The 11,338-nt window shown below is 35.8% G+C and overlaps 4 protein-coding genes across 4 annotated transcripts; 2 read left to right on the plus strand and 2 right to left on the minus strand.

The window, feature by feature from the left end:
* Positions 1-161: 161 nt before the first annotated feature.
* Positions 162-3,147, minus strand: MONOS_1470 (putative papain family cysteine protease domain containing protein). Its single transcript, XM_067867525.1, has 4 exons — positions 2,885-3,147; positions 2,618-2,831; positions 1,345-2,558; positions 162-1,143 (listed from the first exon to the last, which is right to left on the minus strand). Exons 1-4 carry the CDS (start codon positions 3,124-3,126, stop codon positions 924-926), a joined length of 1,890 nt encoding a protein of 629 aa, XP_067729014.1. The 5' UTR covers positions 3,127-3,147; the 3' UTR covers positions 162-923.
* Positions 3,148-5,256: 2,109 nt separating this feature from the next.
* MONOS_1469 (putative Protein tyrosine and serine/threonine kinase) lies at positions 5,257-6,384 on the minus strand (the record flags this gene model as incomplete). The annotated part of the gene is made up of 2 exons (XM_067867513.1): positions 5,257-5,876; positions 6,375-6,384. The coding sequence occupies 2 exons, from the start codon at positions 6,382-6,384 to the stop codon at positions 5,257-5,259; spliced, it is 630 nt and encodes a 209-aa protein (XP_067729015.1).
* A 1,508-nt stretch (positions 6,385-7,892) lies between these two features.
* MONOS_1468 (uncharacterized protein) lies at positions 7,893-10,202 on the plus strand (the record flags this gene model as incomplete). Its single annotated transcript, XM_067867503.1, has 1 exon — positions 7,893-10,202. The coding sequence occupies one exon, from the start codon at positions 7,893-7,895 to the stop codon at positions 10,200-10,202; it is 2,310 nt and encodes a 769-aa protein (XP_067729016.1).
* Positions 10,203-10,362: 160 nt separating this feature from the next.
* MONOS_1467 (uncharacterized protein) lies at positions 10,363-11,243 on the plus strand (the record flags this gene model as incomplete). The annotated part of the gene is made up of 2 exons (XM_067867491.1): positions 10,363-10,585; positions 10,759-11,243. 2 exons carry the CDS (start codon positions 10,363-10,365, stop codon positions 11,241-11,243), a joined length of 708 nt encoding a protein of 235 aa, XP_067729017.1.
* Positions 11,244-11,338: the final 95 nt, after the last annotated feature.

Raw genomic sequence — 11,338 nt, forward strand, 5'->3', positions numbered from 1 at the left:
ATGGAGGAGCTAACCCACACCCTTATCAGAGATTAGGAATTGTAATTTAATCTTAATTTCAAACTGCTGATTTTTCCTTATTTACTGAAAACAATATAAAAAAATATAAAAAGTGGGAAAAATCAACTTATTATTAAAAAAAAAGTCCGGGTTATTAAAAAGTTCGGGTTAATAAATCACCCTAATTTGTTTCGACTCAAAGAGTTTATTCACGAAAAGCTCTTTCATTAAATGATGAATAACTTTTATTATTTTCATAAAATTCAGGAGGAAATTTAAAATTGGTTGTATATCAGTTATGAAAGTTAGTCATTCATAAAATATATGTAATAGATTTCTAAAAAAGTTAAAACGATTTCAATTTAAGTTACGTGTGTTTGTATAACATTTGAACTATCACAGAAATATATTAATTATCAATTCTTCAAATTTCAACACTCCAAGAGCAAATAAAAATATAGAAAACTTTGTTAGAATAAAAAGACCTCCATATAATAAAATGAACTGAAAACAACAAAGAATGCACTCGTGTTTCATAAAAAAATAAAAATTTGAAAAAAAACAAAATACAAATACATTCTCTTGTTGAAAATTCTCTTTCAAACTATTTCCTTTCAATGATGATTGAAAACCAAATTTTTTTTTTTAAATCTAAATTTGTGCAAACACAAATGAACATCAAAAACAATAAACAAACTCTCACAGGGATTAGGCTTCCCCTGCATATATGAATATCACGATCAAAGAAGAAATAAAAACTGACAGCATTTCGAAAACCATCATTCACATCAAATGTCTAAAAGAAAATTGTATTTTGAATAAAATCCAGTTCTAATAGATGGTTTCGTTATGCGAATGAATTGACAAGCAATCAATAACCATTCCTTTGCTGCACAAAAACAGATTTGGCGTATCGAAATAAATTACAGGCCAGTTTTCAGGTTTTCTGGCTTTGTGAAAGGGAAAGGCCCTTCAAACTGCCACTCCTTCTGCTTCGTCTGGCTCTTCTCCAGCCAGCTGTAGTCATATTGCGGGTAGGACTTCTTGTTTGCCAAGTAGCTACTGTCATCCCACTCAACGTCTAAATAGTTGGAGGACCATGTCCCCGAATGCCGAGATGACTCTTCAAGGAATGAATACGGCCTGTTAGAAAAGAATAGATGGATCAGTCGGAAGAATTAAAATATGCATTTGTATTCAAAAAAAAAAAAAAAAATGGATATAAAAAATAAGAAAATAAATAGAAAATAAATAAATAAAAATAAATGATCTTATAAATTATTTATTATTAATGTTTTAAACAAATAAATAAATTTCCTCTTTCCACCCTTTGGAACTTCATACATCATATTATATCCGCAGTTGTCGACCTCATTCGCCAATCTGTCTGACTGCTCTTTGATCGGTTTGAAGTATCTTCTCACACTTTCAGCAGGCACTCCGTTTACTGTAAAGAGCTCTACTTGCTTTGTGTCTTCGCGCTTCGCTGCAGCAAAATACAAGTTCACCAAGTGATTCTTATCAGCCGAGCTGCCCATGAAGAAATAGCGTTTTGTGTTGCTGTCACAGCCGGTGACCTGCGCCCCTTTGGCTGTGCACTCAAACTCTGTTGGCTGCTTCATCACGTCTATCACATGATTCACTGAGTCTGCGTCAAGACACATTGAAATGTCGATTTCTTCATTGCTTGAATTGCCGTTGGAATTAAAGCGTCTTCCACTTCGAGCAAAGCGCTTCTCATAAACGCTTGTGATGTCTTTGAGGTGAGGATGCTTCTTCATTTCATTCAATTGCTTTCTTTGGGTCTTTTCAATTGCAGAAGCAATTTTTCTGCTCAATCTTGCATGATTTCTCGAGTCGCTTCCTTTTGCTGTTGAATCTCCATTCATTGTCCCTTTATTATGCGGCGCCTCCGAATTCTCCGAAGCGCATGTGAACCAGTTCTGAAAGTCCATTGCATTCGGACACACCATTCGCTCGTTCCATGTTGACCTCTGCTGCATCCAGAAGGCGATTGAATGCGACCCTGTTGCCCAGCTGTTTTCAAGAATAAACCCGCCTTTTCTTCCTTCACGAGACACCCACTCGTCGTTGAACCCCACAATCTTCATCTCGTGGCCCCCGCCTGCCACGAAACGGGAAAATAGGAACCATTCACCGTCGGATGTGATGAAGTCGTAGCCCTCCAGTTTCAAGCACTGGTCGCCTTTCCGGAGTTTGTTAATGTAATACGGGCACGGAACACGCTCCTTTGAAGTTTCGCACATTACAGAATACGTTTCGTCTTCTCCCTTGGCTGCCACATTACAAGGAATGTACAGTATGTTGTCTGGCACATTGGTTGACATGATCAGTGAAATCTTCTTTTTCAAAAGAAGTCGTTTTGTATCCTCCACACTGTAGCTTGTGTTCATCGTTTTGATTGAAAAACGAATTGGATTTGTTCCTTTTGTTGATTCATTAAGATTCGGGCAGTCCCATTCCTCTTTAACATCCGGTTTGTAAGTACAAAGCGATTCAGGATATAGTTTCGTGTACAAATTTGGTAAATAATATAACTAAAAATGGAGCGAATTGTTGCTTTATGAAAAAAACCATCAAGTTAACCATTACAAACCCAAACTGCCTCTCCTCCTTCTGTAGAGTTAGAAAATGGGCCTGAATCCAATTCATTACATATTTTCAAGTTTTCAAATTTTTGGCATTCCTTAACAATCTCAAGTCCATATGCCTGCACCGAAAAAGGAACGTATTCGTCTTTTGTAAGAAATCCTCGTTTAATGCCATTTTCGCGATATGAATGCTCCAAAAAGCCAATAAGTGATTGAGCCCTAAAATTCAAAATATTGACAAATATTTGCAGTTAGTAGTTTTTAAAGCATACCAGCAAGTACCTCGCTGAGCTTGATCTTTATGAGGCATAGAAATATCAACAGCCCATTTATATGGATGCAAGCTATAAGATATATATTTGGTGTCTTCATTATAATGCAGCTTTATTGATGCTAAAATGGTGAGGACAATGCCCAAAGCAATTGATACGCAAATAAAAAACAACTGTGCAACATTGTAGCAAGGATGAAGAGATTGTTCATGCTTTTCTTTGGGAACCAAAGCTTCCTTCATTTTATCAATCCTTTAATAAAATAATGCTAATATTGATCTTACAAAAAAATAATTTTGTTATATTCAGAAATAATCAAAAAAAAAAATAAAAGTGAATAAATTATTATATATAAATTAGGCCTTTGCGACATGCCGACTTTTCGCAAAGGATCTCGACAGGTCGACCGACAAAAACGTAACAGAACTTTTTGATCAACATAATAAATTAAAAAAATATTATTAACTCATTTTTCTGATTTCATTGATTTTTCGAAATAACAAAAATAAATATTTTCTAATAATGAAAAAGCAAAAGATACCTTTTTATTTAAATAGCCGAGAATGAAAATTTAATGGGCAATCGACAGATCTTAGTTGAGATCAGTCAAACGACAAAGATCAGTCTGTAGGAAAGATCAGTCGGTAGTACAGATCAATTTGTCGAATGGAACTTTCACTAATTCATATACTCCTTTTGTTAATTGTTTTCTCACACAATTTTTATTTGATGAATATCTTCAACAGCAAAATTGAAATGAGGAGAAAGGATTGTCCGTTTTGTAATGTTTATCGATATTCGTTTTTATAGGGATTTCGCAGTTTTAACTAAATCTGTATTGAAATGGTGAACTCAGCTATACACCATAAACACTAATGAACTTATCTCTTTTCGCCACTTATTCTTCTTATTGTGTTTGCGATTTGATTTTTGGTATTTACATTTCAAATGTTGCGTAGCAAAGAGGATATGAAAGAACTTAACTTGTTGGTTACAATTCAAAATTTCTCCATGAGCATTGGTTAAAAGCTAATAGTAGAAAAATGAAATTGCTTCAATAGGAAGTTTGACATTCAAGAGTGAAGAACATTTTCAATCAAAAAGCCTATTTAGTTAAAAAGATTCAACATGAAGAATATTGCAATTGGTTGTGAATGCTCATCAGAAGGCAAATGTCAGCGCAATAAATAATATTGCGAAAATTTGCATTTAACAAGAATCTGCGTGAACACATTAAGACGTTTCTTTTTCATTTTTTTGAATTATTTTTGTTGTTTTATGTGATTCAGTTGTTACTATTTTTTAAGAACCTGTTGGTGGCAAAGAAAATAAAACGCTTCGAAGGATTCTATCTTCTTTATGAATTATTAATTAGAAAAATATTTATTCTTTAACGGGAAAGCAAGATTTGGTATCAAGAAGTGTGATTGAAGTGGTTCGGGCATTTTTTTGATGGATTTTTAGGTTTGGAATAACAGCTTCGACAGAACATTGTAATCATTTTTCCTCCTCGAAAAGCAATTAATATTTTTTATCATATCGACTATGCCAAGATGCAATAGCTTCAAATAATCAAAAGAATAAACTCTCTTTTATATATGCTTCATCCAACGAAAGTATATTTATTGAATGTTAACGAAGTTGAACCAATATGCTTTCAATTCAGCAATAAGGAAAAGATTTCTTGAAAAGAAGAGAATTGCAGTTATTTTTATGGAAAACATAGCGAAAACAATCGAAAGATATTTATTTGAAAATAAAGAGGAAAATAAAGTTCGGAAAAATATGTGAAAGCTTGCATTCTAATAAATTGAGATCACGATTAAAAAATAAAGCAAAATTGAGAAAGTTTTATTGATTAATTGTTCAAAGACCATAGGAAAAGAGATCCTAAAAAAATAAAAATGAAGCATCAAACTTTTATCAAAACACAATAAATGTACAAGGATATCACAACAACTGATGTGAAGCATCCAAGCTGCAAAAGAATTTCCAACTATTTATTCCACCTGTTTCAGAACTTTCTTATCCTTCATTATTATTGAGATCGTTTCATTCATATGTACAACTTTTTTTCTGTTGATAAGATGTGTTCTGATAGCACTTCATTTTTATCTATCAACTTCTTTTCATAATGTTATTGCTTGTTAACATCTGCTGATTGTCTCAGATTATTCTTGAACCCAATGGAATCCACCGAATGATGTCCTATCCGATGTTGCAATATAGATCTAAATAAATTTTAGCAAGTCTGTAATTTCAGTCTTGTGACAAAGACTTGCTTTGAAGCATTCTTGGAAATTGTATCATTTTGAATCCTATGAGCGAATAGCAGAAAATAAGCTTTTCCCTGTAAGCAAGGCCCAAGAGTGTTACTGAATCGAGGAATCATTAGGAGCATGCTTGCTCAGAAATTGTGTTGTGTGTTTGTGTGTTGTTGTTGTTGCTGCTGCTGCTGTTACTGTTATTGTTGCATTTGATGCAGTGGCAGATTGGGGAAGGAAGCTTCCACTGAATCCATAATCGGTGTCGGACTCTAAGTCCATGGAATTAGACATTGTGAGCATAACGGAGCCTGCTGGGAAGCGCTGGATAAACTCCTGCTTCAGACTTGCAAGTGAAAGCCGCTCTTCAGTTGCACGTGACCAGCATTCCTTTGCCACGCTGGCAAAAGACGAACTGCAGATCCTGTCGATACTTGCCCTCTTCCCATTCACAATCTTCTGCCCCACCACATCTGCCTCATTCTCTCCAAACGGGATCTCCAGCATCAGGCGCTCCCACAGCATTATCCCTTTCGAGAACACAACTGATTCCTTTGTTGCCCCCATCTTTTTGTTGATGAGCAGCTCTGGCGCCTTCCATCTCAAGCACTCTTTGCTGTTGTCTGAATCATCCTCAAATGCTGATAAAGGCAGAGAGTCGCTGTCATCATCATCATCACTTGCTGAAGTGACAACTGTTGATGATGAGATGGATGAAATGTCTGAGCCTGATTAGCAGTTGGGTTGAATGAAATGCTCGGCACAAAGATTTAGGAGAAGAAAATGTTGAGGGAGCTGCCGCTTTCCAATGAGAAGAGCAGATCATTCATTTCGTTGATGGATTGCAACGTATTTTGTAACTTTCTGAATAAAACCTGAGCAGCTGTCACTTCCTTTTCCTCAACTAACTTTTTTGTATTTCCTTTTTTTCATTCACTCTTCATAGTTAGATGAACAAGAAATCCTGAAGAACCGCAATTTGCTTCTGACAAAGCAATGAACAGACTGCCTAATCAACTGGACTTGAAAATGAAGTAATTGCATCAAATCTTCAAAGAAAAAATGTTAACTTTTAATCAGTTGAAGATGTTATTACAATAAATTTAAAGGAAACTTTTTGTTCGTGCTTTCAAGATTGCCTTTTTCATGCGAAAAACAAAATTGAAGATAGAAATCAAATTTTTATCAGAAAAAGAAGAAATTCTTATGATCTGCAATTTGCAAACATATATTCATAAAAATCAGAACAAACTTTTTCTTCTCAAAACATTTTTTCGCAATTATTCTTTCTGTGAATCAACAATAGCTCCTCATTATTAATGCTCAGAAGATATATCCAATAACATCTTTTTGAATGCAACAGGCGCTAAAAAAACTATTCTATTGAATATTTCTTTGAGCTCTTCAATTTTTCTTTTATTATTTTCAGGCTTCCTGCAAAAGACATTCAGTTCAATTTAAATATCAATAAAAGTGACAAAAATTATTGCAAACTTTGATAATATTTATATATTTTAACTTCAACAAAAAAGGCTTTTGTCAACTCTTATTTAGAAAACAATTTTATTTTTCTGTCTTTCTTAATTCGTAAATGTTATCCAGTGAGTGAAAACGAATGAACACAACATTCTCCACTCTTTTGGGTCCATTTATCTACGAAGAAATAACTTTTTTTATCTGCATTTTCCAAAAAGAGCGGATGTGTTGTTGTTTCTTGTTATTTACATTAATTATTTCATCGAAATTTTTAAAATTGTAATAAATTGATGATCTTTTTGTAATTTTGAAAAGACAATAAATCTCATGAAAACCAAAAAAGCAAACCATCAAAAAATAAAACATTCGTTTATATTAATTTTGATATGGTCTTGTTGTGATATTGGCGATTAAAAATTCAATTATTTTGTAGCATAATAACGTGGATCATCGTAATAATTATTTGAATAGAAAAACAAAACAATATTCTCAATATATGTATTAAGATAAAAATCTCATTAGATACAATGCGAATAGAAAGGTTTTATTCGAATAACAATAACTTATTCAAATAGATGGTATTGGAATAAGAAAAATTTATTCTAGAAAGACCAAGTTTATTCCAATTAATCCCTCAACAAAATTTTTTATGATCCTTTTTGTCAATTCGTATGTGCTGAAAAATCAGAACATAATTTGATAAATAGATATTATAGACACATGAATGTTCAATTCCAAAAATTGTTGTTTAACAGTTATGGTCATTAATTAAAAAATGTTAATCTGTTGTCCTGAATAACAGCATTTGAGATTGTATAGTGTTACATGAAATTTTTCTAAAATTCAAAATGATATTTTTTGAACCGTGGATAAATCAGATGATATGCATTATTTGAAGGGTTTTCTCAATGAAAGAAGAATCATTTGTGGAACGAGGAACGAACGTTCAATCTTTTTATTATTTAATTAACAGATCCACAGAATTGTATAAAAATCAAAATTCAAAGCAGTTCACCGAGAAAAGACTTCTTTCAGGGAAATTTCAAAAAATTTCAATCTTTGTTGGAACAGAAAACTGTAAAGGAAAAGCGTGTGTGTGTTTCAGCGCTCATTCGCTTTGTGCTCAATAACAAATTCGAATGGCAGAGGGATGTATTGTGTTGCTGTATCAGCTGCATTCAAAATGAGGAGCCTCCAGTTCATTTCGTGCTCAACTGTATCGTTTGGCTGAGGATTGGATTTTAATCCAAGTCAATCAACAACGCCAAATGATAGGATCTATTGTTATTTTTTTGTTCTTCCACGAATGCAAATGCTCAGCCAATCCTCCACGCGAACATGATTTTGCGTATGCAGATTATCACAAACATTTTTTGGATTCTGGATGTCCGTTCAACGAGTGCTATACCACAAATGCTGATGATAGGAGATTATTTTATGAACATTACAATGGAAGTAATTGGATTAGTCAACATACAGAAAAGAAGGATTGGCTGAAGGACAAGACGATATATGTCTCTGTTGATGGAAATGACTTGTATGAGCTGTGTGGGGCTAATACAACAATTCCATGCAAAACAGTGAGGAAAGCGCTTGAGATGTGTGAGGTGCAGATTAGCTTGACATTCACGCTGATGGAAGGGAATCATCAAAGCGAGACATCAACAATTGATATTGGGACAAAGAAGATCTCAGTCATTGGAACAGGCAAAGAAAAAAGTTCGATTGGAACAGGAGCACTTTCGACCTCTTCAACAACGCTGTTTAGCATATCTTCTGGTAAACTGGAGGTGGAGCATGTGGGGATCGATCACAACTCTATCAGAAGTCCATTGCAAAATATGTTTGCGGTATCACTGGGAAGCGGGACTCTTTCGCTGGAGGATGTGGCGATTAATTCTTCCACATCAGGAGGGAGTGGAATGACGAAGTGTGTGTTTGAAGTGGCACTGAAGCAATTAAAGATGATAGATGTTGAGATAAAAAATATGAAAATGGGTCAACCTCTGTTCGTAGAGCCATCAACAGAAGAATCTGTACAAGGAGAGAGTTTGTTGGGGAATGTGACAATTCGGAATGTGAATCGTACAACAGGTGATGGAGTGGTGATGGCAAAGAGTGTGAGGGGAGGGGAGACATTTGTGGTGTGGAACACAACGATGGAAGGGTGTGAGCGTGCGAATGTGAATGGAGGAGGGATAAAGGTTGAGTTGGCTTCTTCAACAAGAAATTCTCGCATTGGAACATCAACATCACACAGTGGAGGAACTACGAAATTCAATAAAACGAAGTGTAGAGAATATGGAGGAGTGGTAATGCTGTATCTGGCAGATAATTCATTTGATTTTACAATAACATCAGTGAGTTTTGTTGGCTGTAGTGCAACATTGGGAGGGAAAGATGTGTTTGTGAATGGGAACAGGCTGGTGAGTGGGGCAATAACAACCTCAAAGCTGAATATCTCGCGAAATGTTTCTATATATGATGAGCTGATGGGATATGACCGGAATGAGGGAGGAATGGGAATATTCCCATTGAATGTGTTTCTTGACACATTTTCAGGAGCAGCACATGTGGAGATAAAGAAAAATGGGTGTGGAGGATACGACTCGTGGTTTTGTGGGTTTGAGTATTTTCCATGCAAAACGATCACAAAGGCAGCAGAGAACAGATTCAGTTTGTCAAAGAAGAATATTGTGTTGGATTCAGGGTTTGAGCTGGGAGAAGTTGTTTCGATGGCAGGGTCATATGAATGGGAGGTGTATTGTGGGATTAACAAGACGAATGTGAATGTGAGAGTGCCGAGTGGAATGACATCATCGTGTTTGATAAATGTTCAGAGTGCGAGTTCAATCAAGAACATTGGGTTCCAAATTCCATTTCTGTTGTCAAGTGCAACATCGCTCATTGGTTTGACAAGCTCATCACTCACACTAACAGACTGTTCAGTTGCTCATTCATCAGAGAGCACATCGAGTGTGTCCTTTAGATACAGTTTTGTGAATGCGCAGAGCGGGAGTCTGAAAATGGATCTGTTAGCGATGGAGGAAGGGCTGGCATTCAATGACCATTCGGCGATTGAATTTTGTGAAGGAATGACAAGTGTGATATGTTCAGGATGCAATATCAGTGGAGTTGTGAAGAATGAGGGAGATGGAGGATGGATGAAAGGAACAGTTGGAACGAGTGGAACATTGACAATTGATGGATGCAATGTGAATGGGTGCAGTTGTGGTGGTGGAAAGGGAGGAGGAATATATGTTGGATTGAAGGGAAATGGGAAAGTGGTTGTGAGTGGAACGAGTGTGATTGATGGGAATAAGGCAGAGAATAATGGAGGGAATGGAGGGAGAGGAGGAGGGATGTTTGTGATGATGGAGAGTGGAGGGTGTGGATTGACAATTGGGCAGAATGTGAAGTTTTCGAAAGTGAATGGGAATGTTGCAACATATGGGAAGGATGTGTTTGTTGATTGTGGGAGTGGAGTGTTTTTGGAGTCAAAAGTGAATACCAGTTCATTTGCATTTTTCCACTCCACTGACAATTCCATCAGATGTGTTGAAGTTGAGTGGGAGTGAAAATGGGGAAGAAAGTGGAGTGATTCCACTGTTTGTGTATTTGTGCTCAATGGGTACAAAGGTGATTGTTGATGGGAGTGGCAGAAATGGGATGGATCACAACCATTGTGGATTTGATGAATTCAGGTGTTTGACAGTTGATTATTGTGCGAACTCAAGAATGAGCAGCACTGACAATGAAATAGAGGTTATCTCACCTTCGTCAATAACCAAGGAAATAACAGGACCATCATTTGGGGTGAGTATTTCAGGCAGAATAGAATCATCGGAAGAGGGAGAGAGAATTCTTGTGAATGTGAGTGATGGAGCATCAGCCACTCAAGATTATCTTGTTGGATGTTCGAGTTCACTGGCAATGAGCAGACTTTCATTTGTTGTGAAAGGTCAGTTGAAATCAAGGAAAAGTGCATTCATTCACTCAACATCAACAATCAACATGACGAACTGTTCAATCTCATTTGAGAGTGGGGCATTAACCAATGGAAAGATAGGATTCAATGTTATTAATATCAAGGTCAGAAGATTTTTTGAAAATGGAATTGCAATGGGAAGGAAGTGGTTTTGGCTGTGGCAGAGCTGTTTGAGTATTTGATTTCAGTCGGAGATGAAAGAGTGGAAATATTGGAGAGGCAGTTGTGTCCATATTCAATCTTTATTGAGGAAGAAACAAATGAAATATTCGTATTGACAGAAGGGCTAACTGATGAAAAGGAGAAAGAGGAAATGAAGCGATGGAAGGCTCCAGAAATGGGAGATGAATGCGATGAAAATGAGGAAGTGGAAGATGATGGAATTGAAAAGGTAGTTGTTTTCACTCTTGGACCTAAGCTTTTAGAAACGACAATAGGAGAAGTGCCTTTGAGCGAGTCTAACACCGAGGAAGTGCAGGTGATGACGAGGGATGGAATGCGACAGCTGACAGAAGGAATCGAAGAAGAATTGATTCAGATGATAGAAAAGATGTGGGCTGATGAGCCATTTGGCAGATCTGCATTTGCCGAAGTGATTTGGGTTCTGAATTTGTTAAATGAATATCTTTGATTATTGACAGCTATGCTTCATTGTTATTCTCTAACCGTATTTTTGCTAATTTTATAATAATTAAATATTATTAATCATTAAAACACTAATTCGGC

This window comes from Monocercomonoides exilis (assembly GCF_001643675.1).
Source record: "Monocercomonoides exilis strain PA203 chromosome Unknown scaffold18-1597598, whole genome shotgun sequence".
Lineage (NCBI taxonomy): Eukaryota > Preaxostyla > Oxymonadida > Polymastigidae > Monocercomonoides > Monocercomonoides exilis.